We start from the raw sequence: 27993 nt of genomic DNA on the forward strand, positions 1-27993 counted from the left end.
ACGTTCGCGGGTTCAGAGCTTCGCGTGTCTAAAAAATAATAATAATAAAATAAAATAATAAAACATTTAAAAAGAAATACTTTTTTTTCTTTTTTTCTGTTTTAAGCATTTTTGAAGGGGCGTCGCTACTTCGTGGTTCCACGTTTGCGGGTTCAGAGCTTCGCAGGTCTAAAAAATAATAATAAAATAAAATAATTTTTAAAAAAACAAAACTTTTTTTTTAAGCATTTTTGAAGGCGCGTTGCTACTTCGCGGATTTTCACTTTTCGCGGGTGGTTTTGGTCCCCACTAACCGCGATAATCGAGGGATTACTGTATTTGGTATTAGAGTAAGGGCTTCACAATGCTGGGTGGTTAGTGCATCCTCTGCACAGTTCTGAGGTCATGGGAACAAATCCAGCTACCAGCCTTCCAGTGCGGAGTTTGCATGTTCTCCCCGTGCTTGCGTGGGTTTCATCCAGGCACTCCGGTTTCCCCCCATATTCCAAAAAGCATGCATGTTAGGTTAATTGGCTGGTCCAAATTGTTCCTAAGTGTGAATGAGCTAGTGAGTTGTCAGTCTTTGTGTGCCCTGCGACTAGCTGGCAACCAGTTCAGGGTGTCCCCTTCCCACTGCCCAAAGATGGCTGGGAAAGGCTCTAGCACCCCCGCGACCCTACTGAGAATAAGCACTGTAGATAATGGAGGGATGGTATTAGAGTATTCCAAAAGTAATTGAAAGTAATTAAATTCCATTACTACATTATTATGGTATTCGAATTACTTACTGATTACATTTGTCTCCTGTAACTATTACCTGTATTGGATTAAAATTTGTAAGGTAACCCTCCCAACCCTGCTTGCATTAACATTCTGTAATAAATACGCTCGTTCTCCATGGTTCATGTGCACTTCTGCATTTATTTCTTCACCTCGCCAACACTGAAACATGAGTTTAGCATTGCAGTTTTTCTCAAATACCAATATCTAAAGCAGGGGTGGCCAACCCGATCTTCAAGAGCCGCTTGTCCTGCATGTTTTGGGAGTTTCTCTGCTCCAATACAGCTGATTCCAATCACCTGGATCATTATCAAGTTCTCACACAACTTGCTAACAAAATGAAAATTCGCATAACTTGAGTTCGTGAAGAGAATCCTCGAAAACATGCTGGACAAATGGCTATCGAGACCAGGTTGGACACCCCTGATCTAAAGTTATGAAGTTTCAAGTCAGTCTTCTTCATAATTCCAATGATATATACCCGTTAGATGGCAACTTGGGCTGCAAAGAGGATATGTTCTGCATATGTTGCCTCTTTCAAGCTCAAAGTTGTGGATCTTGCTGAAATTCACAGAAATTGAGCAGCTAGCCCAAAAAAGACATCACTATACCAGGGATAAACGTTGGAAAATGGAGAAATAGACTAAAAAAAAGCATGATAAGGAAAACAACTCTTTGGTGTATTTGATGATGAATCGGACTTTGAAAGATACTAAATATTGTTTACGTTTTATTTTGGTGTTGTGTTCATTGTTTCACGGTTCATGTTCACGGATCCATTAACTGCCAGGGTTGTTGGGCCAACCCTTCCTGTATTGTGTCTTGGGCAAGTACAGCCTGGTGGCGCCAATCCCTCTCCCGGCAGTTTTTCTTGGGAAGGAGTTTTCTCCTACACATAAAACATGTGGTACTGGCTCCTACGGTTACCAGTAGCAGGAGAAGCCCCCTAATCTGATTTAAAGACAGCACCTTCAACATCTGATCAGTGTTAATTTTTCGGGTGTAAATTGCAATCCCGCTCTTCAAAGATGAGCCAGACCTCGGCATTGACGGGCAGCAGCGTGTGTCAAAGGATTTATATCATGGCCGCACGCATCTTAACATTTGTCACTTACAATTGCTTAGTTTGAGCCAAAAAAAAAAGAACCAAATTTTATACCGATTTTTAATCGAATATCCGGGCATGTGTTAAACACGAGTCTACATTTTTCACAAATGAATATGGTATTAAAGATGAAATGTGGTCCTGTCAAAAAAGGCAGAAAAAAATGCAAACTAAAAGTAAACTAATACATATTTTTTTTTTCACAGATGTCAGGTGGAATAATATCAAAAATATATGAATGTCTTGGTTGACGAGTCGGCAGTGGACTGCAGGTAACACTGAAGACTAATGAAGTATAATCGTCATTGTTGGAAAGTAAAAACTTAGAAATAGGTAGCATTATATAATAAAAACAAGAACGTAATCACTCAAATGAATCAATTAATGGAAATCGTTTTGGTTTCAAAATGTCCCAAATCCTCAGAATTTTACCATTTTCAGCAGTAAACATTGAATATTTTCTGTATACTTCCATGAATACACTGATCATTTGGAAGTGGAACCAAACTTGCTTGTTTTTTTTCCCCCGATTTTTTGTTTTTGTCATGTTCGAAATAAAAGTTTTCATTCATTTACGTTATAAGCCACAACACATATATCTGAAATTTGTTATTCATGTAAGTTTTCAACAACGATAATCTAAAACAATGTTCTAATTAGGAATACAGCAGCTGAGATTAAATTAGTACAGTATATTATGTACGGGCTATATTCAGTTATGCGGCTAATTTATGCATTTTTTTCTAGCGGCCGCCAAGGGCGCCCGAGCAGTCAGGGTCTGAGTGAGACACGAATATTTGTCGAAGACGACAAAAGTTTGTTACCTCGCGCTTTGTACATCAAAAAAATTAGTATGCACAGACCCTAACCATTGAAAAGGTGTTATTTGAAAGGAGAGGGCTAACTACCATATTGGGAATAATTTTATTAGTTAACAATGTGGTTAAAAAACGAACAAATTTACAAGAAGCAACGTTCAACGAAGCAGAAATGTTTTCGGCGGATTTATATATGTCGGCATTTTCGTGCATTTTGGAGTAAATACTTTACAACAGTGGATTGTCTATGGATTGTCTTTGATGTAAATTTTTTACTTTATCATAGTTCACTTTTATGTCACGTTTTTATGTTTTGTTCTGCACTTTTTTTTTGAAAAAAGATGTTTTTTTTTCAGTGGTTCCTTATTTTGGAAACCCACACTGGTAGTAAGGTGTGGTGCAATGCCAAAAATCCCAAGGCCATTTGCGGCTATCCTTATCAGTGAGGATAACCCTCCTCTAGGATCCTTTCTTCACATGGTTAGTCTGTGCATTGTCATATTTGCATTTTATTTTTATTACTGTTCATTTTGTTTTATTGTATTTTAACCATTGTGTGTGTCTGTATTACACGTTACGGTTTGTTGGGCAGGGACAAAGGAGGGGATTTAATTTTCTATTGTAAACTGCATGTTTTTATACATCACTTAGAATCAATTTATTGTTTGAAGAGTGCTTTTTGACTTAATTTAAAAATGAATTCTTTAAGTATTCGCCATCAAAGTTTTATATTATCACAGTTTTTATCCATCAGAAAGACTTCATAAATGGAATTCAAGATGCTGACATTTGATTTGAATAACAGTGTCCCTTAATTGTATTACTTTGTACAAATTATTTTATATTTTCCCATTTGAAACTTATTGATATAGGCTGGAACACTATTTTTTCTTTTCAAGAATATTCACAGGCATGCTTACTCCTCCAGCATTGTCTGAAACAACTTCTCCACGTTAGATATGCAGACTCCCAGAGCTTCTTTTTATTTCTTGTTCATAAATGCGCGCCATAACGAGTATGGCTTTACTAAAAGCATGAGGAAAATGTGCAAAGGCAGCGAACAGTCGGGCATTGTTAAAACCGAGGCAATAACAAGGGCGAGCATGTCCGTGCATTCTTTCAGCTCTTTTTAAAAGCAAACTTTGAACACAAACTCCCGTGATCTGAAACAACGATGGGCCGCATAGGAGCTGTGCTTCAACAAAAAACGAAGAGTAACTCCAGAAAAACAAGCGCAAGCAAAATATGAGTGAAGCACAGGAGAATGTGTGAAACATGAAAGTATGAAGACAGTCAGAGAGGCGGGAAAGCCAGAAGAAGGAGAAGAGAAAAGAAGTGATTAAATGAATGAGGCAAACGCTTTCTGCGGTTCTCATCAGTCTACCACAATTACAGACATAGATAGCATTTCAGTGCATAAGCGCGAAGAGAAGAGGCACAGACAACAGACGCGGGACACAGGAATCCTAACTACGAGAAGATAAAATATTGTAGCACAAAAGGATTAGTCTTTCTTAAACTAAGTCTAAGTACAACTTGCAGTAACTGACATTCAAGAACTTGGTGTAACGCGCTAAATAATCCCGAATTCTGGGCTTCCAGCTCTCAATTATTCATTCAAGGCGCACAAGCACCTGCCCAGTTCTTGGGAAAATCACAAATCTTACTTATTATTTTGTTTTGCTGTATGCAGAATGCTCATATACAGCACTTTGAGTAGCAATCTATTGCCTTTAAAGTGCTTCACAAATACATTAGATTTGATTAATTTGATATTTTTGCCATTTAAAAAGGACCATATTTTTGTAGTTTTGAAGTGACAGATTGTCAAATTAACCAACATCAAGTGATGGAAAAACTCAATTTTAAAATCTACTATTGATTTCAAAAATATTCAAGAATTCATTTTACTTAATAAAAAAGAGCTTTGAATGTATATTCATAGATCAAGATGTCGCGGGTCTGATTTGCTGAAATTTTTCCTCTCTGATACCTGAACTTCACACACAGTTCGCAATGGTGTCGTTTGCAGCTTAATCAGACCCACTTGTGTTGACTACCGCTGCGCTTTAACAGCTGGATCCTGCAGTTGCTTTTCTCTGAATCCTGCGATTCTGGGTTTGGCTGCCTAATCCCTTCTTTTTCGCCCACAAGTTGCCCTTAATAGCCACAACAACTTGTCAGCTTGTAAAGTGTGGTGTGTCCAAAACACTATAGTGCTAGTGCTATATATATTATATATATTTTAAGCCAATGCTATTGGCAGATGGTTCATTGATGTACCTTAACCCGTGGTATTTAACATCAAGGTTTTCTGTTAATTCATCATACAAACTGCACCTTTGTAAGAACAAGCGACAAACGCAATCTTTGAGGAATCCTTAATTTCCCTTATTAGTCGACAAGATTCATCTCTGAATGGCTCCATTATAATCGCATATGAGCTACTTATTCAGTACTGTACAGTGGTACGACTGAGACTAACCAAAAATCTGTTCTATCGCAGTTCCACTTAATAGGGTTGTCAAAAATGATGCCTTAAAATATTGCCTATACAATGGCCGAACTTAGAATATTAAAACATATTTTAGGTGCATAATGACGGTTTTAGGGGAAACAAATATAAATTCAGTAATACTTCACTCGTCTACCGCTAGCTGCTCAAAGAAACTACATTCAAAATATCCTGCCAATATTTGGTTGGGTTCTGCAGACTTAAGAGATTTGCTGTGCTATCCAAAGGTTGTTTTACTTCAGAGTCTACGCTTAAACAGTCGCAACAGATGAGGCAACAATCATTGAGTTCTTACTGCAAAGTCCACCACATACCTCAATCCATACAATTGTGTGTGTGAAAGCATGAAAGTTTTCACCCCCAACTTTTACCACTGACACTCCTGTTTCCATGACAAAAAGCAAGTGCCTTTGGATTCCCACCCACCATTAGAATGAAGGCCGGTCAAGGCGAGGATCAATAGAACTATTGTGGCTCGAAGGATGGCTGGGCTTTCCAGGAAGTTACTGCGGCTGCAGGGGTCTGATCAATGACACTGACAGAGAGCGAGTCATTCATTCAGCTCCATGAAGGGAGGGGAGATTGAGAGGAATCGTGAGCAGGAAGCAGAGAGATTGAGTTGACCAACTAATATATTTTTATTTAGTTGCTCTGTGAAAGTGGGATGAAGTTCATGCTTTTCCTTTAATCTAAAACCCAATGGAAGATACATGTGGAACTTTAAATTCCCTTCCGAAAGCCATTCCTCTTTGATGACACTGTAGAAGCTCAATAGCCTAAGGCGTAGGCTTGGTCTCTAAAACACACCCAAGAACCACCTGCGACAACAACTTGCATGGAGGCCTCCTTCTATCAAGTCAAATTCAATGTTACACACCTCATCAGAACATGTTTGCTTTATGAGCCTGCAGATGTGTGTTCTGCACCAAGTCATATTCACAGACAAAGCTGTGCGAAATGATCTGTCCAGTACGATAGTTTTTGTCTGTACATGGACTAACTCAACCATCCTGTAAATGTAAATAACCCATCCCCGAGAGTTTTTGAATAATATTTTTTTAAAGCCGAATAATTCAGTTTGATAGAACTGGGAATTTTGTTTAATGCACTTCGAGTCCTCTTATGTATTTGCAGATTGAGGAGAACACCCAGCTGTATTCTACTGCCTGTGCCAAAAACCGTTGTTGCATTTGACTGAGCATGAGTTTGATTATTTGGTCTCCAGTCGAAGAATCAGCATGACATGGTTTGGCTACTCACATCAAATATTAAACACAAGCAGAACTGTTTGTCTCCAAGCTTCTGGTCAATTCCGCTAAAGTACTTACGCTGACTTTAAAAGCCTGGACGGTGTTATCCAGCAGCAGTACGTTGCACACAACCTGTGTGTGGTGCCTGTCTCGCTCCAGCTCCGTTGCCCGGACATTGTAGGATCTGCCAGCAGGCAAACGGAAGCGTGCGCTCATCACGCTCCTACCAGGGTCTATGAAGTTAAAAAAAAACATACATGTTGATGAGCAGAATTAAACCATCCAAAATAAGCATAACTACAATTTCTTGCAACATTTGATATGTTAACAAACGAGACATAGCAGCATGCCATTCAAATAAATTAGCAAATCCATAGAAGATGACGATAGTGTGCCTTCAATGCCCCGTTCACAGCAAAATATCTCGAAAGATCATACAAGCACAGACTTGCAGCACAAGGAATGCTTCATGTCTTAAGAATGTCAAAGAGTACCAAAGTAGCAGCAGAAGCTGCCTCTCAGGGAGTATTTAAAATACACTGAAACAACTAAAACACTGTAATAAAAGAAAATGCTAAAAAAACAAAGGTAAATCCCAAAAAAGATGGGATTTTTCAAATGTTTTCTCATTCTATTTGGTTTAAGTAAGCAAATGCCAACATGTAAAAAAGTTCTTTATAGTAGTCCATTGACCTCCATAAACGGTGACTTGGGCAAAGGTGAGATATAGCTTAGACTGGTTATAAACCAATCACTGGAAATATTCATCAAGGTCGTTCTTTCTTCTCGATTATCAATTACTCACTGGATTCTGTTTACGTCATACTTGCTGACAGTTATGCAATTGTTCACGCACTTCTGAAACATAAGCTGTTTTTGATGCTCCTTTTCTTAGCAACTAGTGGCCAAAAAAATTCTGGGAAATATTACATACCAGGTTATAATAGTTTAGAACAGATCAAATATATTTGTGGTACAATTCTTTCAAGGTACAATCATCAATTAAATTCCGCAGACAACTCTTTTCAGCATCTTGAGCAATGTTCTGATGTCCTGCCTCTGGCTGCTATAAATGCTTGAACTGCTAAGTTTCAAGGTGGCATTCATACTGTATCTAGCCATTATTAAATTGCCATAGAACCCCTGATTAATTGGGCTTGTATATCTGAGGGCTTCTTTCAAATGGTTTGTATTCTATAAGTCAAATCTATATTTTGTTAATCATTTGTTAGGAAGGTGTCCCACTTTGGGGGTTTTAGTGTGTGGACCTTGGTATTTTGCATTCTTTTTTACAGGCTTACAAACAGAAACGTACATCCCTCCTATTCTACTTTATGCAAATACAATATTTCCAGAACATTATTTAAAAGATGTGATAGAAAAGCATGAATTTTGGCCTTCAATTAAGAGTTGTATGGCTCAAAACATTCTTTGGAATGATATAAAAAATGGATTGTTAATTCCAAAAATGCAAATTTGTACACAGTGGTCAATTGAACAGTTATATTGTTTTATCCCTATTTATCTTGTTCCAATATGATCTGATGTAGTTGTACTGTATTATATCACCGAAGAGTCACGCTCATCCTGCTTATGTCCCAAGGGGTCTGAGAGCATATTGTGGTTTGCAAATATGCTGATGGTTCTCTGAATTTGAGATTTTCATCATGAATAGTCTTGTCACAATATTATCTAAAGCAGAAGAGTTAAAAAAAAAAAGTAGCAACAAAATGAAACTAAACACCTTGTGTTTGGAAAAATATAGTACTTTATTAGATTTAAGAATTTCATTTGTTTTAAACTGAGCTTTTAACTTGTTTTATTTACCCCAAATGTTTACACCAAATAAGGACTGTTTTATAAATATTGAAATAATACATAAAAGATAAACAACGTAAACACATCGTTAATATTTCTTTATAGAACTAAAGTCACACAGACAGTCGTGTATTTTTGACTATCCCTATAAAGAAATAGTCCTCAATTGGTGGGTCAGGACCCTAAAGTTGGGAGCAGACCCTTTTTCATTGGTTTGCTTATATGCAAGTGTATGAGGTATGTTTTGCAAGTCATTTTGTTTGTTTGGTGAATATATTTTACTGTATGTGGTTTAAACTGCACAATCCTTTTATATGATACATTTGAGAAATGTATTTTTTGTTTTCTTGACTTTGGTGGCATCCTGTCATTAGGGTGAATACTGGGTCCTGTAGTCAGATCAGTTGAGAACCACTGCTTTAGAAGTGTAGTCAGAAAGTGACATACTGCTATTTTGAATCTTGGCTCTCATTTTATACAAATGCTTTACAACTGCCTGATTAAAACAATGATGAAGAAGAACTAAGTAGCAAGACGAAAGGGAGGCTTGATTCTGAGAATGCTAAAGGAAAAGACTAGTGGAGACTTGCTCCCTCTTATCTTTCAGATCTGATCTGCCACTATGTCCCGGTCCGAAGCCTACGATCTGAGAGTGCTGGTCTTCTGATGATCCCGAGAGCAAAGAAGTCTTCTGCTGGTTCGAGAGCGTTCTCCATCCGGGCACCGGTGCTGTGGAATGCTCTTCCCCCTGAGATTCGATCTGCAACCTCAGTGGAAATGTTTAAATCTAAACTTAAAACTCACTTCTACTCCATTGCATACGAATAACCTACTCCTCTTGTCGGTTGAAAATAGTTTGTGTAATATAGTGTAACAATCTGTGAAGCCCTTTGAGACTCTTCGTGATTTAGGGCTATACAAATAAAAATGACTTGACTTGACTTGACTTGACGATACCAGCTATCAGTGGGATATATAAATGATGAGGCATGAGACAGACTATCCCCACAAGCTGCCTCTTGCTGTCCGAACACTTCTGTGGCATCCAGCTTAGACAAATACACACTTGTGACGGGGATGGTCTCCAAAGATTGTGTGGATTTAATTACACTGTTTTTCAGATCATTCTTAACGCTTTACATAAAAGGTGGGCTTTTGAAACGGATACACAACATATGTTTGAGTCAATTTGAGGGTTTGATTGTTTGAGAAAAGTAATTATTGATCGTTTGAGAAAAGTAATTCTGAATTTGCCCAAATAAAAGCCATTCAGGGGCAGACACAATTGTTCATTTGTCAAATTAGTTGTTCTAAGTTTTTAAAATTTGATACTATTGTTCAGTCTTAAAAATAAAATAAAAATTCACTCAGACATAACTCTTTGCCCAGTATTGCTTTACTACCAGATTAGAATACTCATGATGCCGATTCCATTCGTTGAGTTTGTTGAAATATTGACCAATTCAAGAATAGTGCTTTGATTAATTTTATAGATTATTTACTGTAGTCTTTCCTTTGGTGTCCTGAGCAGGAGAGGACAGCCACACTCCCCAGAGAGAAGGATCCAGTACTCCGGAAGCATGCAACCATTATTGCTTCCTGCAGGCAGTCGTGTTTACAAATGGTGTGTTTGTCTGTGTGTCCCAAGCCCAACAATCTTGTTCTTTGCTGTGCACCTCCAGCACTTTCTTAGCTTATCATAAACACAGACAGGCCTGCAACCTATCCTGTCTGTGGGTACACATTTTTAGAAATACATTCATAATACGCTCATGCTGTCACAAATCACGATGCGCACAGCTCCGTTCAAATACTTCAAGATCACAATAAAGTGAAACACCCAAACATTGCAAAATGACAAGTCATTCACAAAACTTTTTCTTTAGGGTAGTCTTCAAGAAAAAAAAAGGTCAGGGAATAAAAACCAATCTCTTTAATTGTGAACATAACTTGCGGCGTACGTTTTTTGCAGGCTAGTTAGTTCAAGACGAGCCATAAACTGTATTAATTTGGAAAAACTGAATCTAGGCCAGAGACCGAATTTCTGGTCAATATATACAATTGTATTCAAAGGTTTACATACACTTGTGAAGAACATAGTTATTTCTACAACTCTGATTTTTTTTTCTGATAAGAGTGATTGGAACAGATAGTTCTTTGTCAACAAAAACTTTCATGAGGTTTGGTTCTTTTATGACTATTATGAGTTTACAGAAAAAGTGATAAAATCTGGGTCAAAAATATTTAGTACATACAGCAACATGAATTAGCACTTTTGGTGACTAAGAAAAGTTGTGTCAGTGAAATGAACTTCATAGCATGGCCTCTTAACTCCTTGTGAGTAATTATGAATGACTACAGCTGGTGACTTCTCAGAGGCCATTTCAATCGGGCTCATTGGATGCAAACACCCACAAAAGCTAAAATGAGAAAGTCAAAAGAGCTCAGCATGGATCTGAAAAGCGAATTATTGACTTTAACGAGTCAGGAAAGTCACTTGGAGCCATTTCAAAGCACAGTGCAACTAATTCTAAGTACAAAGTGCATGGCACTGTTTTGTCACTGCCACGATCAGGAAGAAACTCAAACCATCACCTGCTGCTGAGAAAAAATTGGTCAGGAGGGTGAAGAATTAACAGAGAATCACCAAAAAGCAGATCTGCCAAGAATTAGAAGCTGCCGGAACACAGCTGTCAGTGTCCACAGTCAAGCGCGTTTTGCATCCCCATGGACTGAGAGGCTGCCGTGCAAGGCCTTGCTTCAAAAGCGGCACCAGGAAAGTTCCGTGGTCAGACAAAACAAAAATCTATCCATTTGGCCACAGTGCCCAGCAATATGTTTGGAGAAGAAAAGGTGAGTCATTTAACCCCAAGTACACCATGCCTACTATCAAGAACGGTGGTGGTAGTATTATGCTATGGGGCTGTTTTGCTGCCAATGGAACTGGTGGTTTATAGAGGGATAATGCCGAAGGAGGATTACTTTTAAATTCTTCAAGATGGATGCCACATGTGCGGTCACTTCAAGGTTTCTTCATTTTCCTCATGTCGAGGTTTTTGAGTTTTCCCTAGCCTTCATGTTGGTTCCAGATCAGGGGATGGTGGAATAATAGTCTGTGTAATAACCTGTGAAGCCCTTTGAGACTCTTTGTGATTAGGGCTATACAAAAAAAATGACTTGACTTGGGTGCAGTTGGGTGTTCTAACAGGACAATGACCCCAAACACACATCAAAAGTGATAATTGAATGGCTAAATCAGGCTAGAATTAAGGTTTTAGAATGGCCTCCTCAAAGTCCTGACTTAAACCCCATTGAGAAGATGTGGACAATGCTGAGGAAACAACTTCATGTCAGAAAGCCATCAAATTGACCTGAACTGTACCAATTCTGTCAAGAGGAGTGGTCATACATTCAACCGGAGGGTTGTGAATCGCTACCAAAAGCACATATTGAAGTGAAATGGCCAAGGGACATGTTACCAAACATTAGCGCTGCCTTGTGTATATTTTAGACCCATCAGATTTGACTGCTTTTTCTGTTAACCCACAAAAAGGAAATTAAAGAACCAAACCTCATGAATGTTTTTGTGACAAATAACTATCTGTTCCAATCACTCTCAGAGAAAAATCAGAGTTGTGGCAATAACTGGAAACTTAAGAGCCATGACATTATGATCTTCACAAGTGTATGTAAACCTTTGACCACAACTATACCTTAGTCGCAACTTGCAAGACAGTAAATGTTCACAATTATTAACAAAATAACTGAAAAAAAACTTGCATATGAAGCTTTTGTTCAGTATAAATTAAACAAACCAAACGGGATCAGAAAGGGTGGGGAAAATTCCCTCTCTTGATTTTCCAGCCAGTCTGCGCACAGCACTGTGGGGTTGTCTGTATCCGCCAGAAAGTCACATTTAACTTGTAAACTTCCACATAGACAATGACACAAGCCGCCAGCGCACACGCCATAACAAATTGCCAAGCAGACAAACTTACTAGGGTTAGTGGGGAGACTCAAACTTTGCAGAGGACCTTTGAAGTCAACAATAATATGTTTTCAAAAATTCCACAAGAAACGGAAACAGAGTTTCCCAGTAGACTGCACTAAGTGACAAAACACGGAAGAAAATGGATATCACAGTAGCGGGCCAGGAAATCAACGAAGCATTGAGGTAAACTAAACAGGCCCATATTAGGCTACATTTAAAATGACATGAAATCACACGGTTACATTAGGTGTCTCAAAGTATTAACCACAAGCAAAAACATGAAACACAAATTAAGCACAATGTGAGGTTCTGTGAGGGTAAAATGTGATAGGGTACTTTTGAAATTGTTATTTAGGGCTAATATGAGCAATAAGCAACTGAGGGAGTGAGACAAATTTTAAGTGATTTAGTTATGTTGATATGGGACACAGGCTCTAGCATTATGATCATTTCATAGATTTGATAAAATCATTAAACATCCCACAGTGAAATAAAATGTGCTTAAGAATTAGATAGATAGATAGATAGATACTTTATTCATCCCCGAAGGGAAATTCACATTTCCAGCAGCATCCCTGAGCTGAGAACAGTACAATAATAAAGTCAAAAGAATACAATATACAAATACCCAGTGTGACGTGCAAATGCCCACTGTAGCGTGTTATATAGAGTAACTAAATAGTGCTACACAGAATACATATTGCAGTAAGATTCAGTAATATCCAATGTAGGTGGTGTGGTTTAATTTGGGCCTTTACTCTGCCGGGTGGAGTTAAAGAGCCTCATGGCATGAGGAAGAAAAGATCTCTTCAGTCTGTCCGTAGTACAAGACAGTGACAGCAGTCTGTCGCTGAAACTGCTCTTCTGTCTGGAGATAATGCTGTGTAGTGGATGCGATGGATTGTCCATGATTGACCTCAGCTTTTTCAGTGCTCGTCTCTCAGCTACTGTTGTTAGGCTGTCCAGCTCTTTGCCCACAACAGAGCTCGCTTTCCTAGCCAGTTTATTGAGACGAGAGGCATCCTTCTTCTTGACGCTGCCTCCCCAACACGCTGCCGCATAGAAGAGTGCGCTTGCCACTACTGTCTCATAGAATATTTTCAGGAGCTTTTTGCAGATGTTGAAGGAGGCCAGCCTTCTGAGGAAGTAAAGTCGGCTTTGCCCTTTCCTACATAGAGCTTCTGTGTTGGCAGTCCAGTCCTGTTTGTTGTCTAGCTGCACACCCAGGTATTTGTAGGTCTGGACAAATTCTACACATTCTCCCTTGATGGTTACTGGAACCGGGTGAGTTCTGGTTCTCCTGAAGTCCACCACCATCTCTCTGGTCTTGGTGGTGTTTAGGTGCAGGTGGTTTGCGTCGCTCCATCGGACAAAGTCCTGAATCAATTTCCTGTACTCCTCCTCCTGCCCGTTTCTGATACATCCCACGATCGCAGTGTCGTCGGCAAACTTTTGCACATGGCAGGACTCAGAGTTGTACTTAAAGTCCGATGTATATAGAGTGAATAGGAACGGAGAGAGAACGGTCCCCTGCGGAGATCGTGTGCTGCTAACCACAGTGTCCGATGTACAGCCCCCCTGTTTCACATACTGGGGTCTGCCTGTCAGGTAGTCAGTAATCCATTCTACAAGGTGTGAGCTAACTCCCATCTCTGTCAGTTTCCTACTCAGTAGCATAGGCTGTATGGTATTGAAGGCACTGGAGAAGTCCAAAAATGTAATCCTCACAGCCCCCTTCGCCCTATCCAGGTGAGAGAGGGATCGGTGTAACATGTATACTATAGCATCCTCCACTCCCACCTTCTCCTGGTAAGCAAATTGCAGCCTTTGTCTGGAGAGTGGGGCGGATTTGTTGAATTTTGTCTTTGAATATATGGTGTGGCTCTGAAAAAAAAAATTATATAAAAACATTTCATCCTTCTTTTATGGCTCAAAAAGGTTCCCGACCTCCAGGTTAGCCAATCATAAACCCTACCGCTTGAACATTTGGCAATTGACGCTTGGGTTTGTTGTTCCCTAACCAGAACTCGAATAACACATATTTTAAATTTTTGCCATCAAAATAAATATATAGATATCCATTACTGTTCTTTTTTTTTTGTAAACCCACAAAACAACTGGTTACATGCAACAATTTAATGAGAAATTTGATTTTTTTTTTGGTGTTGTTTCAGATTTTAAAATTATGTGTGCCGAGTCTGCTCTCTCAACCATAAGTAACATGCTTCGTCACTGCCAAGAGCTGCTTTTCGTTAAGGATATATATATATATATATATATACACACAAACACACACACACACACACACTACCAACAATGGTAGTAGTAAAAATCCTATGTTTGAGTGTGCGCCATGTTTGAAATAGTTTAATACAAGATCAAGTGGCCATAAGGGCATGAACTGAGATTAAGATAAACCACAACAGACAGTCGAGTCATGTTAGGGCGGTCGCTTTGAGTTTTAAATGTGTTGAGCAGCTAAACAAACTTGAAGCTTGAACAAAGACAAACGGATTGAACATCGGTAAACACATAAATGAAAGATTCGTTAGCCTACCTGGATTCAATGACTGAAATTACATATTTTTGTCTATAGCAATAACTTGGCATATTACTACCTAGATTGTACATTTGTTCTTAGGCTCTTTGTATTGCTGTCCCAAACTCTGCAAATATTTTTTGCTATTGTTATTCCAATACTCATCCTTTATTGTTGCTTTCTTTACAGGTCAGCCAACAGCTACAATGGGAAAAAAGTAAAGTGTGACCGACTATATTGAATTTTTCCCACGACAACACCCTTTAAATATAATTTAAAAGCAGAACAAGAGAATGTATCTATAGAAAAAACAATACAGGCTCGAAAAAAAGTTCCCTATTTTTTTCTCTTTGAGCAGTGTTAGCAAGGCTTTGCCCTGGTTTACCTTGTTTGGATATAAATATATAAGTTTTAGAAAAGTATACCTTGCAATTGTTTGAAACAAGCTAGAACTGTCATTGCAAATTGCTGAAACTGACATATGCAGTCGAATTTCAGGCTCCTGACGTGATACAGCTCACCAAAAAGCTACTAACTACTAAGTGATTATGTCTCTTGTAGTACAGACAAAAGAAATGTAATCCTGAGTAGTAGCTCTATAAATAGAAAGATTTCTACATTGGTGATTACATTAAAGGATTCTGTGTGCATTTTGGATCAGAAAACTATGTTTAAGTATTCGTCCAGTGTAGTTGTGTCGGTGGGGTATCAGGGCATGTCTTTGCACCACTGTTAGTAAAGATACATGTTGGTGGAATACACTTTGATGGGTAAACAGGACAGGAAAGCGTGGGATTAACCTAAAAACCTTCCTACATTAAAGTTCAATTAGGCCTCTAAAAATGAAGGAACGTTTTTTTTCCTCCTTAAAAGAAAATGTGTGTCGGGAAAAAAAATAATCCTAATTCTTGGCCAAAATTTGCAGAATGCACGTTACAGGGTGCATACGCAGCTTAATGTGTTAAACTCAAACAGCTGATACAAATCTCCCAACACTGGGCTTTCTTAGCAAAGCTTTATTTTTGCTGGCTTTGTCCAACTAGGCCAAAGTCCTAACTCAGTAGAGCAGCCTTTATTTTACCAGTGCTGGCACAGCTTTGACACCAAATACTTACCCAATATTGACTGTAAGCTGTCTGATGGTGAGAAAATTACTGTAATGACTGGTCACAAGAACAGTAAAGTAATTTGTCATTTTCCTCCCTGTCAGGATGTTATTTTTATGTTTTTATTTGCACGATTAACATATAAGCCTCATTTATATTATTTAAATATGACAATAGAGCAACTACTCATTACTTACATAAGCTGCCCCTGTGAGAGTAGCTAATATGCACCTGCTGTCTTTTATGCAATTCAATAACAGAAATATGCATTGCAAATTTGGTGGGTTATAATTTGTTAGTAGTTTGCTTCAGTGCTATATTTTGTATTGAATGTATGTTTAAGGTTTGTATAAGTAACGTGTATTGTTTCGTACAGAAAAATAAACATTCTATAAAATTATATGCTCTATAAAAGATAAAGTTAAGTGCAACTTACTTTTGGAAGATGAGAGTAGCCGAAAAAAAGCAATCCAACCATAATCTCAACCGCATCAAGGTTTCTTATTGAAATGAAATGATCTGCATTTATATAGCGCTTTTCAAGTCAATGACTTCCCAAAGCGCTTTACAATGTGCTTCACATTTCCCAATAGCAGCCTTGCAGCCATGTAAATTCAGATTCAGATTCAGATCTACTTTATTGTCATTCTAGTACACGTGTATACAGAACGAAATGTCGATACATCTGACCCGCACAGTTTCCTTGAATGTACAGATATAAGTAAAAGTTGTATTGTATTATGGCTACGTATAGTATTGGGGGTATTAGGGGTTCAGTGTCTTACCCAAGGACACTTCGACATGTAACACGGACGAGGCGGGATTCGAACTGGGATCCCTTGATCCCAAGACGAGCGCTCTACCTCCTGAGCTACTGCCGCCCGAGGTTTCTTATTTCACTTTGATTTGAAAAGAAACAGCTCGCCTCTTTCTTACACTTTACACCAACCATATTGAATGGATTTAAGAAGATGATAGGAAGCAGATTTTTTTTTCTTCCGGGTAGATGCCGGGTGACCTCTCACAGCGCCACATGCTGGAAGAGGCGGAAAGAAGCACTACAGTAATGTCCTGTTACTCTAAAAAAGGTGCACACAATACAAAATCTCACTTACAGCAATGTCTGGATATTTTTTCAACATACCGAAAAAAAATGTTCGTATCTACTGTTTTTCTTAAGTCGAACAGTCGTAAGTAGGGGAGCGTCTGTAGATTGCCGGGTATACAGCTCATTTTAGAAGAAATTTAATTTACACAAGATAAGTGCAATGTCAAATCCAACCATAGGCAAACTAATGAAACTGAACCAATTCCAGATTAAAGGGATCATCGTGCGAGAAAATTTTACAGCTATCTACAGTTATCAGGAGAGAATCGGTACTAATGGCAAATGGTTTTAACAGATATATCGCTTTATACATTATCAGTGTGCAAGACTAAGAATAAAAACACACGGTAATTATTGAACTCAATATAAACCATTGAAACTGTTTAATAAAATCTGGATTTTAATTTTCACATAAAATCTTTATACATTCACTCATTCAGTATACTTAAAACAAATATATCAATACTGACAAGTAATAGCATTACAAAAACATTAACATCTGGAAAAGCAGTGCAGTTACATAATATGGAACCCTGTATTTACTTATATTTTGGGATTTAAAATAACAGACTGTTTAGACAGTAAATATGAAACAATAACGTTCAAATATGGTAGCATGATGAAAAGTTCATGACTGAAGGGGTTTCTACAGCTTAAAACAAGTTGAATTCAAGACGTAGGTTTTTTAATGTATTTTGAAATAAAGTTTAAGTCCAAGTAAACAAAATAACATTTGGAAAAAAATAATATATATTTTATTATTACTTTTTTTTTCCACATAATACATCGTGCCTCGTACACATTACCTGGGCACAGCTTTTAGCCATGGCGAAAAACGTTTGAGGGACATTAAATGTAAGCTTTCCCAAGGTCCAAAATAATAGTCACTGTCTTAAGTTTCTATGTGAATTGTGGGTAGACCTAAGACCTGCGGCGGCTCTGAAAGGCTCGGCTGAAACCACATCACTGTTTTGATAGTTCCGTTATTGTGCCACAAAAGTAAATCGGTGAATAATTAAAACAGACTATTGATAAATCTTAGTACAAACAAATATATCTCAAAATTGGATTTAAGAAATTTTAATGCCAAGTATTTGTATATAAATGAATTCAATGCTGTTTAAGTACTTAAGGATCTGTGGAAACCCTATACTGAAATTGAATTTATGAATTTGAAAATGCATAAAGGTGAACATGCGTGGTAAAAATCCATTAGGCCACTTTTTACGGAATATTTTAACATTTGGTTGTTTATTTTTGTAATGGTTTTTCTATTTTGATACATGCATTATATTACGCATCACGTACTGTGCAGCAAGCTGGTTTCCATTTTGTTTTTATGTCATTGGCCGTTAGTATAGTTCTAAACAAAATAAAGATGTGGAAGGTATCCATCTTTTAGACTTGCTAATGTTACAGAACAAAATAACAATTTCAAATACATTTGACAAGAAGGGACTGTTCTTCTCAAAATATAACAATTTCATTAATATCCATGAAGTTAAACAACAACTTGATTAATAGTATCATAGAAAATTCTTAAAAAAGAACACCAACACTAGTATCTGAGAATAACCCTTCATCAGCCTAAGGAACAAACTTGACCTAATTAACTATAAAGCAGTAATATAAGTCTGATAGCCACCGTTATCCAGCTGCTTGGCTAAAGCTTAAGTGCAGCTAAAGTATTCAAATGTAACCCGTACCCAACTATGTATCCCCTATAAAAGTGTTCAAGAGCTGTTTTGCATTGTTCTCTTATTTGGCAGCTTTCTGCTGGCACTATGTGGACAGCAAGCAGTGAGAACTGCTGTGAGTCAGCCAAAGCCGGCCTCACGCTGAAATCAGAGAAACCACAAGAATGTTACAGCTTCTGTTATTATCCCTTCCTGCTGCCTCACGTCCTTATAGCCTGCCTTGCAGTCAGGTTGCCCATTTCTGCTGCTTATTTTGTTCCCTCTCTCGCATCTCTCTCTCTACAAACACACATACAAATAATCCTTATAGACAAATATGGCGTTAATACCACCGATGCATTCAATTCAAAACAAGGGAAATACACAAATTCAAGTACAGTGGGACCTCGCTACTTCGCGCTTCGACGTTCGCGGGTTCAGAGCTTCGCGGCCTGTAATAGTTATTAAAAATAAAAAATAAATCAATAAAAAGAAATTAAAAAATAATAATGAAAAATATTACATTCAAATTAGAAATTACATTATTTTACAACATTTGAAAACAAAATATTCAATTAGAATTAGTAATTGCATCATTTTACAATATTTTAAAACACAAAGAAATGCACGTATACGCTAAGCGTCACGGCCATAAACGCAAGCTCATTGGCCAGCACTCGCTGAATACTCGACTCCCCATTGGCCCATTCACTACAGTATGCCACGCATATCTCGTACGTATACTGTACAGCACAACACAGTACGCTTCTCGCCATTACTGTAGCATTTGTCTTTTAAAGTTTTTTGAAGTCCTCATGATAGCTCCTAAATGCTCTTCATCCCTTGGTGCAGCTTATGAACCGAAGAAAAAGCGAAAGATGCTAACAATTACCGAAAAAGTGAGTTTATTGGACAAATTGAAAGCATGAAATAGCTACGCTTATCTGCATTGCGGGTGTCTTTTACTTTAAGCAGACGCAGAAATTTATTTTGCTATCGCAATATTGTGGATGTGAGAGTATACTGTAATTGTAAGGAGTAAAGATGTGTTAATCAAAGTGCTCAAACTAGTAAAGTGGACACACCCTTCACAGGAGCAAGCCCATCAGCCAGTTTGTAAGTAGGTATCTTGTTTTCGAGATCAGATAATCCATGCCCTTAAGCATTCTTTCAAGAATGCAGTTCTTCTCAAATAGGATGTGTGAGGATGATCCTAGGGAACAAGCTCCCCCGCGGTAGAAAATAGTGTAAATGCAATTCCACTACATTAGACAGCATTGAAATGCCCCTTTCATTTTCAAGTGTGGGCAAGAAATAAAAGTTTTCTACACAAGGTTTTGAGCTTCCGTGGCCTTATTACAAAATGAAAAAATTACACAAACACCTCTTGATCTATTACCCCTGCCCTGTTATCTTTACATTGCATTCATTCACAAAGCTACATTTTATGTTACAATTCAATGTCTTGTTCATTAATTTATGTCCCCTTTTAAAAATCTCGACCCTTCCAACGACAGTGCCGTGAAAAAGGTATTTGCCCCTTTCCTGATTTTTTTTTTTTTTTTTTTTTTTTTTTTTACATCTTTATCACTGAAAGGTTTCGGATCATAAAATCAATTTTAATGTCACACAGAGACAAGCAAATACAAAATAGAATAGAATAGAATAGAATATACCTTTATTGTCATTGTTACAAAATGGGTTAACATATTGTGACAACGAAATTGGGCATGACACTCCAGTTTCACACATTCACAGTGAGGTAAAAACCCCAAGAAGATAAAGGAACAGAGAAGATAAGGTTATAAAACAAGGAGGATAAGATTATAGTTATAATTTACACAAAAATTTACCCAAGAAATGTCGGCATATAGGATGTTACATACAGTTTGGTATCGCTGGTATCGTAAAATGCAGTTTTGAAATGTTGATTCCATTGATTATAGGCACAAAAGCATCTAAATCTAAATGGCCCTATGAGAAAAAGTAATTGCCCCCTGAACCATAAAAGCGAGTTGGACCATCAAACATTTACAATAATTGGAGGAACTTTTCTCTACAATTTTTTTTCATGTCTGCCATATTGGAGGGTTTTCTTGTATCAACTGCCTGTTTAAGCTCACACCACAGCATCTCAATTGGATTTAAATCCGGATGTTGACTTGGCCACCCCAGAACCTTTATATTGTTTTGTTTCTTTGGAGACATTTAGAGGTGGACTTGCTATTGAGTTTCAGATCATTGTCCTTCTGCATGATCGAAGGGCGCTTGAGTTTGAGGGCTCAACTGATGGCCGGACGTTCTTTTTCAGGATCGTCTGGCAAACACCAGAATTCATTATTCTGTCAACTGTCACAAGTTGTCCTGGTCCGGGGGCAACAAAGGAGCCACCGACCATCAGACTGCCACCACCATGCTTTCACTGTTGGCATCATATTATTTTTGTCAAAGACTGTGCCATTTTTACATTTGATGTAACGGGCTGCACACCTTCCAAAAAGTTCATTTTTTGACCCATCAGTCCACGGAATGTTTCTCCAAAGGTCTTGAGGATAATCAATATGCTTTTTGGCATTAATGCCATCCTAATCAGTGTCTTTTCGGGAGTCATGAACACTGACTAACTGAGGCTACCAAGGCCTGCAGTTCTTTGGATATTTTTCGAGGTTCTTTTGTAGACTCCTGGGTGAGCCGCTGTCACATTCTTGGATTAATCTTAGTTTGTCAACCAGTCCTGGGAAGGTTTGCCACTGTTCCCGGTTTTCTCTATCGGTGGTTTGCTTGAGCCCTACAGCCTTGGGAATGGCTTTGTGACCTTTTTCGGACAGATAGACGATTACGTTTTCACATATGGCCAAATAGGCCAAAAATGTTATTGTGCCTTAATGGAATCAACATTTCAGAACTGAATTGTGTATTTCCTTGGGTTGTCTCTGTGTAGTATTAAAATTGGTTTGAGGATATGAAACCTTTGCAAGTGATAAATATGCAAAAAAAACACAGAATTCAGGAAGGGGACGAACACCGTTTCACCGCACATGAATAATCCCTTCTCAATACAAAGAGTAAACATAATTCCACGCAAACCACAAAAGGAAACAAAGCAAACTGTTCCTGGCTCTGACCAGCAGCGCGGAAATAACTGTGAGCTTTGACCTCTTTTCTTATTCTGACGACATTCATACCAGCTGCTTCAAAAGGTAAATTGAACAAGCCGAGCGCAGTTTGTACATGCAGCAAGATAGGCCTGAACAAAGTACATCTGTTTTTCAAAGAAGAATTTAGATGCCTGTATTCTGAATTGAAGACACATTCCTGTGCTCTACAACTTAAATGTCGTTGTGGAGGAAAACTGGCAGAGGACAAGTCAATACTAGTACAGGAGTAAACAAAAAAAAAAACTAAGGTAAAGAATTGTAAGATGCCTGCTACGTACATACCTGGCGTGTGCACAAGTGGGGGTTGGGCTTTACACACCATCCATTAACCACTGCTTATGCAAAGTTGGGTCGCAAGAGCTGCAGCTTCAGCAAGGAAACCAGGAATTCCCTCTTGTACCACTTTGCTTCACAGGGAGAAACCCCAAACACTAGCAGAGAAATAGACTCATGATAGTGTTCACATGGTTGTCCTCAAGGAAAACCGGTGGCCCATGCCCTCAGCCCCTCATAATGACAAATGCAAGCATGATGCCCAAGTCACATCAATATGCTTTGAATTAAACCAATGACCATGCTTCCTACCCTCTCTACCAGGGACAGGAATTTCAGGCTTGTATGTTTTGTTAGCTTTATGTGCAAAGATCAAACTCATCACAATGTTTTGAGTGGTTGTTTAACACTGCATTTCATTATCAGTGTACACCATCAAATTCGCACCAACCATGAAAAGCCCATTTCTAGAATTCATGCTGATTTATAGCTTTTTCATTAAATCCATAGTGTTCTCCTGTAAGTCTGATTTTCTGTACCACTCTCTGATAAAAAAAATTAAACTTTCTTTTAAAACCAAATGTCGGCAACCAGCCTGGATTATGACAGTAACAGTTAGTTGGTGTACACTGGATTGTTAATTACGCCATAAACTACTAATTATGCACATCTCAAAGAAATAATTGCAGATGCTTTGTTGACATTGGGTGCTGCAAGAAAGCCTGTTTTCTAACATTGGTTGGTTGGTTCACTTAACCACTAAGGTCGCAGAAGCATAATTTCCTGTGGTGGCGCCCACCACTCTCCAGGACGACATATGTATTAAACATAATAATACATACATGTTTCTATTTATATAGAGGGTAAGGATTGACCAATTTGGGGTTTCAGGGCCGATACCAATACCGATTATTAAGAGAAGGCTGATAACTGATATTTGGAGCAGATATTCTTTTGCTGTAAAAGCTTAAAAATGGGAAATTTGAAATAATGCAAACAGAAATAATATTTGTTAAGAATTGAAATAAAACTTACCATAGCTCCCTGAAACTTTTTACAGTAAATACAATAGAATTATAATATAACTAACAAGACTAATCTTTTACTTAAACCAAAAACTAACTGCAGAAAATAAAATTAGGCTTAGCAGCAACCTGTATAAAAAGGTACTTAAAACTTAAATAGCTGCCTGCTTTTTTTATAATTAAAAAATAAAAATGTGAGTACAACCCAACATGACTTAAATTACCTTAAAACAAAAAGTGCACAGAAATTTTAACAAAGCCTTTAATTGAAATGTGTGGGCATTGCTGTTTTGGAGCTAGATTGACAAACTCATGATATTGTAACCGCTAATCATTCAGCCTTTCACTTTATTGTGCTATTTATGCTCTCTCTCTCAATAACAAAGACACACGCTTGTTTGACGAACTAATGTTAGAATGAGAGCTAATGTATCAGTCTCCATCTGAACGTGGCGCCGTTAAAATAGTTAGCTATACTTTTTACGCGATCTCTTAATCACACACACTTTTCTACCTCTGGCTTTTTAAAATCTTAAGATTATCAGCGGTCGATTCATAAGCATGTCAGGACTCGGGAATTAGCAGAACTGCCACTGTTACTTCCTGCTTCAGAGGCTCTGCCCCCTGGTCGCTTATCCAATCACAAGGTGCCAGGCGGGTAGCATCCGAAACAGGGGAAGGAAGAGAGGGAGATAAAAGGCTCGGTTGCATCTGAGCTTAAATAATTGGCCCGTCAAATAAATAAAATTGCCGATGTTAACAATATCCGTGCAGAAAACTGGCCCAACCGAAAATCGGTTGACCTCTCAAAGAGGGGTTAGAAATCATACAATTTGGGAAATTTAAAGAATTAATATGTTAAATGTACAAAAAAGGGACAATGTCAGACTAAAAGAGGTTTGTGATGATGTGTGTTGAAAACAGAAATATGCTGTTCCCTGATACATGGTCAATAATACCATCTACAATCCATAGTGTCATCATTCTTTTTAATTGAGGACCAATTTTGGAAACTACAGACCAATATTAAATCTTTGTCAGCAATTTCAACTAATTAATACAACAAGTAAAATATTGTAAATGGTATTCAAATAACTTGCACAGTTGTGGGAATTTTATACGGATTTTGATATACAGCCATTTACAGCGCTACCACAATGTCTGAAAAAAATGAATTTATATGCAATGATCTATAAAAGATTCCAAGAAACTATAAACTCTGAAGTCTTAAAAGATGTATTGCTTTTTTAATCTATCCAACAATAGGGTAAACCTCACTGAAATAATGCAATCTATGTAGCGCGGATATCATTTCCCTGGGGGTAACAAAATGGAGTAGGCAAAATTCAAAGACAGACCACTTTTAGATTGGTGTTCGTGTAGTGTAGGTTAAAAAACTATTTTAACGTTGTGGCGTAACAAGCCTAACCAGCAGAATGACTGATTATAACCCAACTAACTTTCTCTGACGCATCTGTTTGAAGAGTTAGTTATTGCTTGTCATCTGGTTCTATTTGAGCATTGCTGGTGGGCCAGACTTAAAGGACACAGACAAGCTTTACCCGTGTTTGCCGGGATTTGCCATTTTTATATCATTTGTAATAAGAAACACAAAGTGTGAGGATAATTCTGAGCCTCCATTAAATTTCCAAAAGGTCTCTTGGTGTTTAGTCACATAAAAGCAACTGTGACGAAATGGGCCCATCAATATTTCTGCAAACAAATCCAAACTAAGTTTGCAAAAGGTTTTAGTTGGATGGACGGGCAGCTGGTGCACTTGGTTAAACACAAACAGGCTCATCTTTAACAAAGCTGTCAAAAGCGGACAGCAATGGTCAAAATAAAAATGCTGGTCCCAGTCAAATAAAGAGATTATCACACGTAAACAGTATCTGAAATAAGTTCAGCTGTGAGTTTTAGACAAACAACCCCAACTAAGCACTGGACTCTGTACAACTAACTGAAAGGGATGTTTGTGCTCTAAACATTGATGTTAACGTGCTGTCGACTAAAGTAAGTGATTCAAAACTTGATCATTCATCAAACAGTTCAATTTAAAGAAAATTGTGTGCAAACAAAACCAAGGAGGTAAGAGGAATGTTACAGACACACATATATATATATATATATATATATATATATATTAAATATATATCGAAAAACAATGAAAATATTGCTTGATTAAAACAAGAGATTTACTGATTATATGAATGCAAGAAAGAAATATTACAATAACTAAAAGGTGGGAAATTGGTTACATTTAACAACTTTATAAAAACATTTATGAATACGAATATGCTTTCACTTGAATAATCTCAACTCAACTAAATCAAACTATTTTGCTTATATCGCATGAAAGACCATAATTAACATGCTTAGTGCGGTACAACTAATAAAACAAGGTCAAACAACGCAAACTAGTTAAACACAAATATGAGCAGGTCGGTAAATAATCAAAATATATAATAAAAATAATAATAACTAATTTAGTTTTAAGCCAACTATGTAAAGTTCTTACAATAACTTACTAAGAATACATGTCCATTTTTCATGACCTGGTCTTGTTTGCAGTGATAATGAACAGATTTATTGTTTCATGAAATATGAAGTGTCTGGGTGATACTGAGCATAAGAGGCTGGGGAATTAGCAAAAATACAGGTATTCCACAATCATGTTGAAAATTTTCAAAACTTGTATAGCACATATGACAGTGGTCAATTACCATAATTTCTGAACTAGAAGGCGCACTGGATTATAAAGTGTTACAATATGAACGTCAACCAAACAACCAGATAGGTCAGTCAGACTTTATTAAACCCTAAATGTTCCGGCAGCCCATCGGCGGGACGGCGGACTGTTGAAACGCTAATACGCGTCTCAAACACGTATAGCCATGCCATCATTGTAAAGCTTTAACTCTTGGGATTCAAGATATGTTGAGCACTTAATAATACAGACGCTCCCCTAATTACGAACATTCGAGTTACGAATAACGGTGCAAACAAACATTTTTTTCAGGATGTCAAAACATATCCGGACATTGCTGTAAGTTAGATTTTGTATTGTGCACCTTTTTCCGAGTACAGGGCAGTACTGTAGTGCTTCTTTTCGCTGCTACCGGCGTGTGACGCTGTGAGAGCTCGCCCGGCATCCACCCCGAAGACGAAATCCTGCTTCCTCTTTCTAGTTCGTGTGTAAACATACTAGACTGTATCTCCAGCGTGCCAAGAACTTTGACATTTGTATTGTTTAATATCTCGTGCATCCATTCGATATTGTTGGTGTAAATTATAAAGAGGCGAGCAGAGCAGCAGCAGCAGTGCGGGTCAGATGTATCGACATTTCGTTCTGTATACACGTGTACTAGAATGACAATAAAGTAGATCTGAATCTGAATCTGAGTTTCATTTGAAATTATAGTGGAATGAGAAAGCTTGATGCGGTTGAGAAAATGGTTGGATCGCTTTTTTTCGGCCACTATCTACCACAAAGGATGAAGGCGCCTAACTCTTGAAACACATCTTCCAAAAGTAAGTTAAACTTCACTTCATTTTTCTTTATGAAATTAAATGATCTGCATTTATATAGCGCTTTTCAAGTCAATACTTCCCAAAGCACTTTACAGTGTGCTTCACATTTCCCAATAGCGGCCGTGCAGCCATGTAAGGCGCTAACCTGCTTATTGGGGGTATTAGGGGTTCAGTGTCTTACCCAAGGACACCTCGACATGTAACACTGAGGAGCCGGGAATCGAACCTGCGATCTCTTGATCCGAAGACGAGCGCGCTACCTCCTGAGCCGCTGCAGCCCCCCGCCCCCCTTAATAAAGCATATAATGGTATTAAAGGTTTTTTTTTTGTACAAAACAATACAGGTTACTTATACAAGCCTTAAAGATATTTATAAAAACCTCAAACATATATTCCATACAAAATATAGCACTGAAGCAACTTGGGAAAAAATTCAACTTATGAATGATCGTCTGGAACATATCTCGTTCGTAAGTAGGGGAGAGTCTGTATATTTATCACAGAAATGTCACGATCAGTCTGAAACAAAATACCCGAAAAATATAAAGCCGGAGTAGCTCACCAAAAACGTCTTCTTGCAGCAATCACATTCGATGATAATACGCAACCATGGTCCCCTTACATCCGTATTTCCAAAACACGATAATGCCGACAAATACAATTTAAAATATTCGCAGAAAAGCATCTCTGCATCAATGGATGTTTTTAGCTGTCTGTTTGGCCCCACAATACCCATTTATAAATGAACTTGTTAAATTATGTTATCTAGACCGTAGACCAACCTAAATTGTGATTCACATATTTACCGGCCAATTACAGGCTTTGTTTTACCCTGTTTTGGCCTATACGAGGCTGCTTACCATAGTTGTGAAACCTGTTGCGGCTCAACATTGATCCATATATAATGCGCACGTATTATATGGCGCATGGGCAGCTTTTGAAAAATTAGAAGGCTTTTATCTGCGCCTTATAGTGCTGAAAATACTGTACTCTAAAATGGGGTTTAGATAACCAAATGTAAAATTGGAGCAAATGAGGCAAAGAAACCGGTGAAAATGCTTGGCTTACAAAAAGACAAGTTTGGGAAATTCATTACAATAAGAAATCAACAGCAGACTACTAAGGATAGCTGACAAAAATAAAGTGATTTTTTTTGTTAACCAACAAGGGGAAAAAGCTTTAAGCTAAAGGTTGAAAGATGCACCTAACCTTCTGACCTATACTTTGTTCACTCTGTTAAAGGAAGTACTACAAGTCTCCCATTCTGTCAAACATGCGCCATTATTAAATCTCAAACTTAGTGGTTAGAATTTATGTTGCG

At 37.9% G+C, this 27993-nt stretch overlaps 1 protein-coding gene across 2 annotated transcripts in view; it reads right to left on the reverse strand.

Moving 5' to 3' along the window:
- The window catches only part of ptpn4a (protein tyrosine phosphatase non-receptor type 4a), an 86290-nt gene that overhangs the window by 54538 nt on the left and 3759 nt on the right, over nt 1–27993 (reverse strand). For both annotated transcript variants that reach the window (XR_015852782.1, XM_088353595.1), the window contains exon 2: nt 6526–6680. Coding sequence is in view for 1 of the 2 variants with exons in the window: in XM_088353595.1 (XP_088209721.1) it covers nt 6526–6663 (138 nt within the window). In the remaining variant the exon portion in view is untranslated. The remainder of the gene's footprint in view (nt 1–6525; nt 6681–27993) is intronic.

This window comes from Urocampus carinirostris, chromosome 14, assembly GCF_059441175.1.
Source record: "Urocampus carinirostris isolate Australia breed hairy pipefish chromosome 14, RoL_Ucar_1.0, whole genome shotgun sequence".
NCBI classification, from domain to species: Eukaryota; Metazoa; Chordata; class Actinopteri; order Syngnathiformes; family Syngnathidae; genus Urocampus; species Urocampus carinirostris.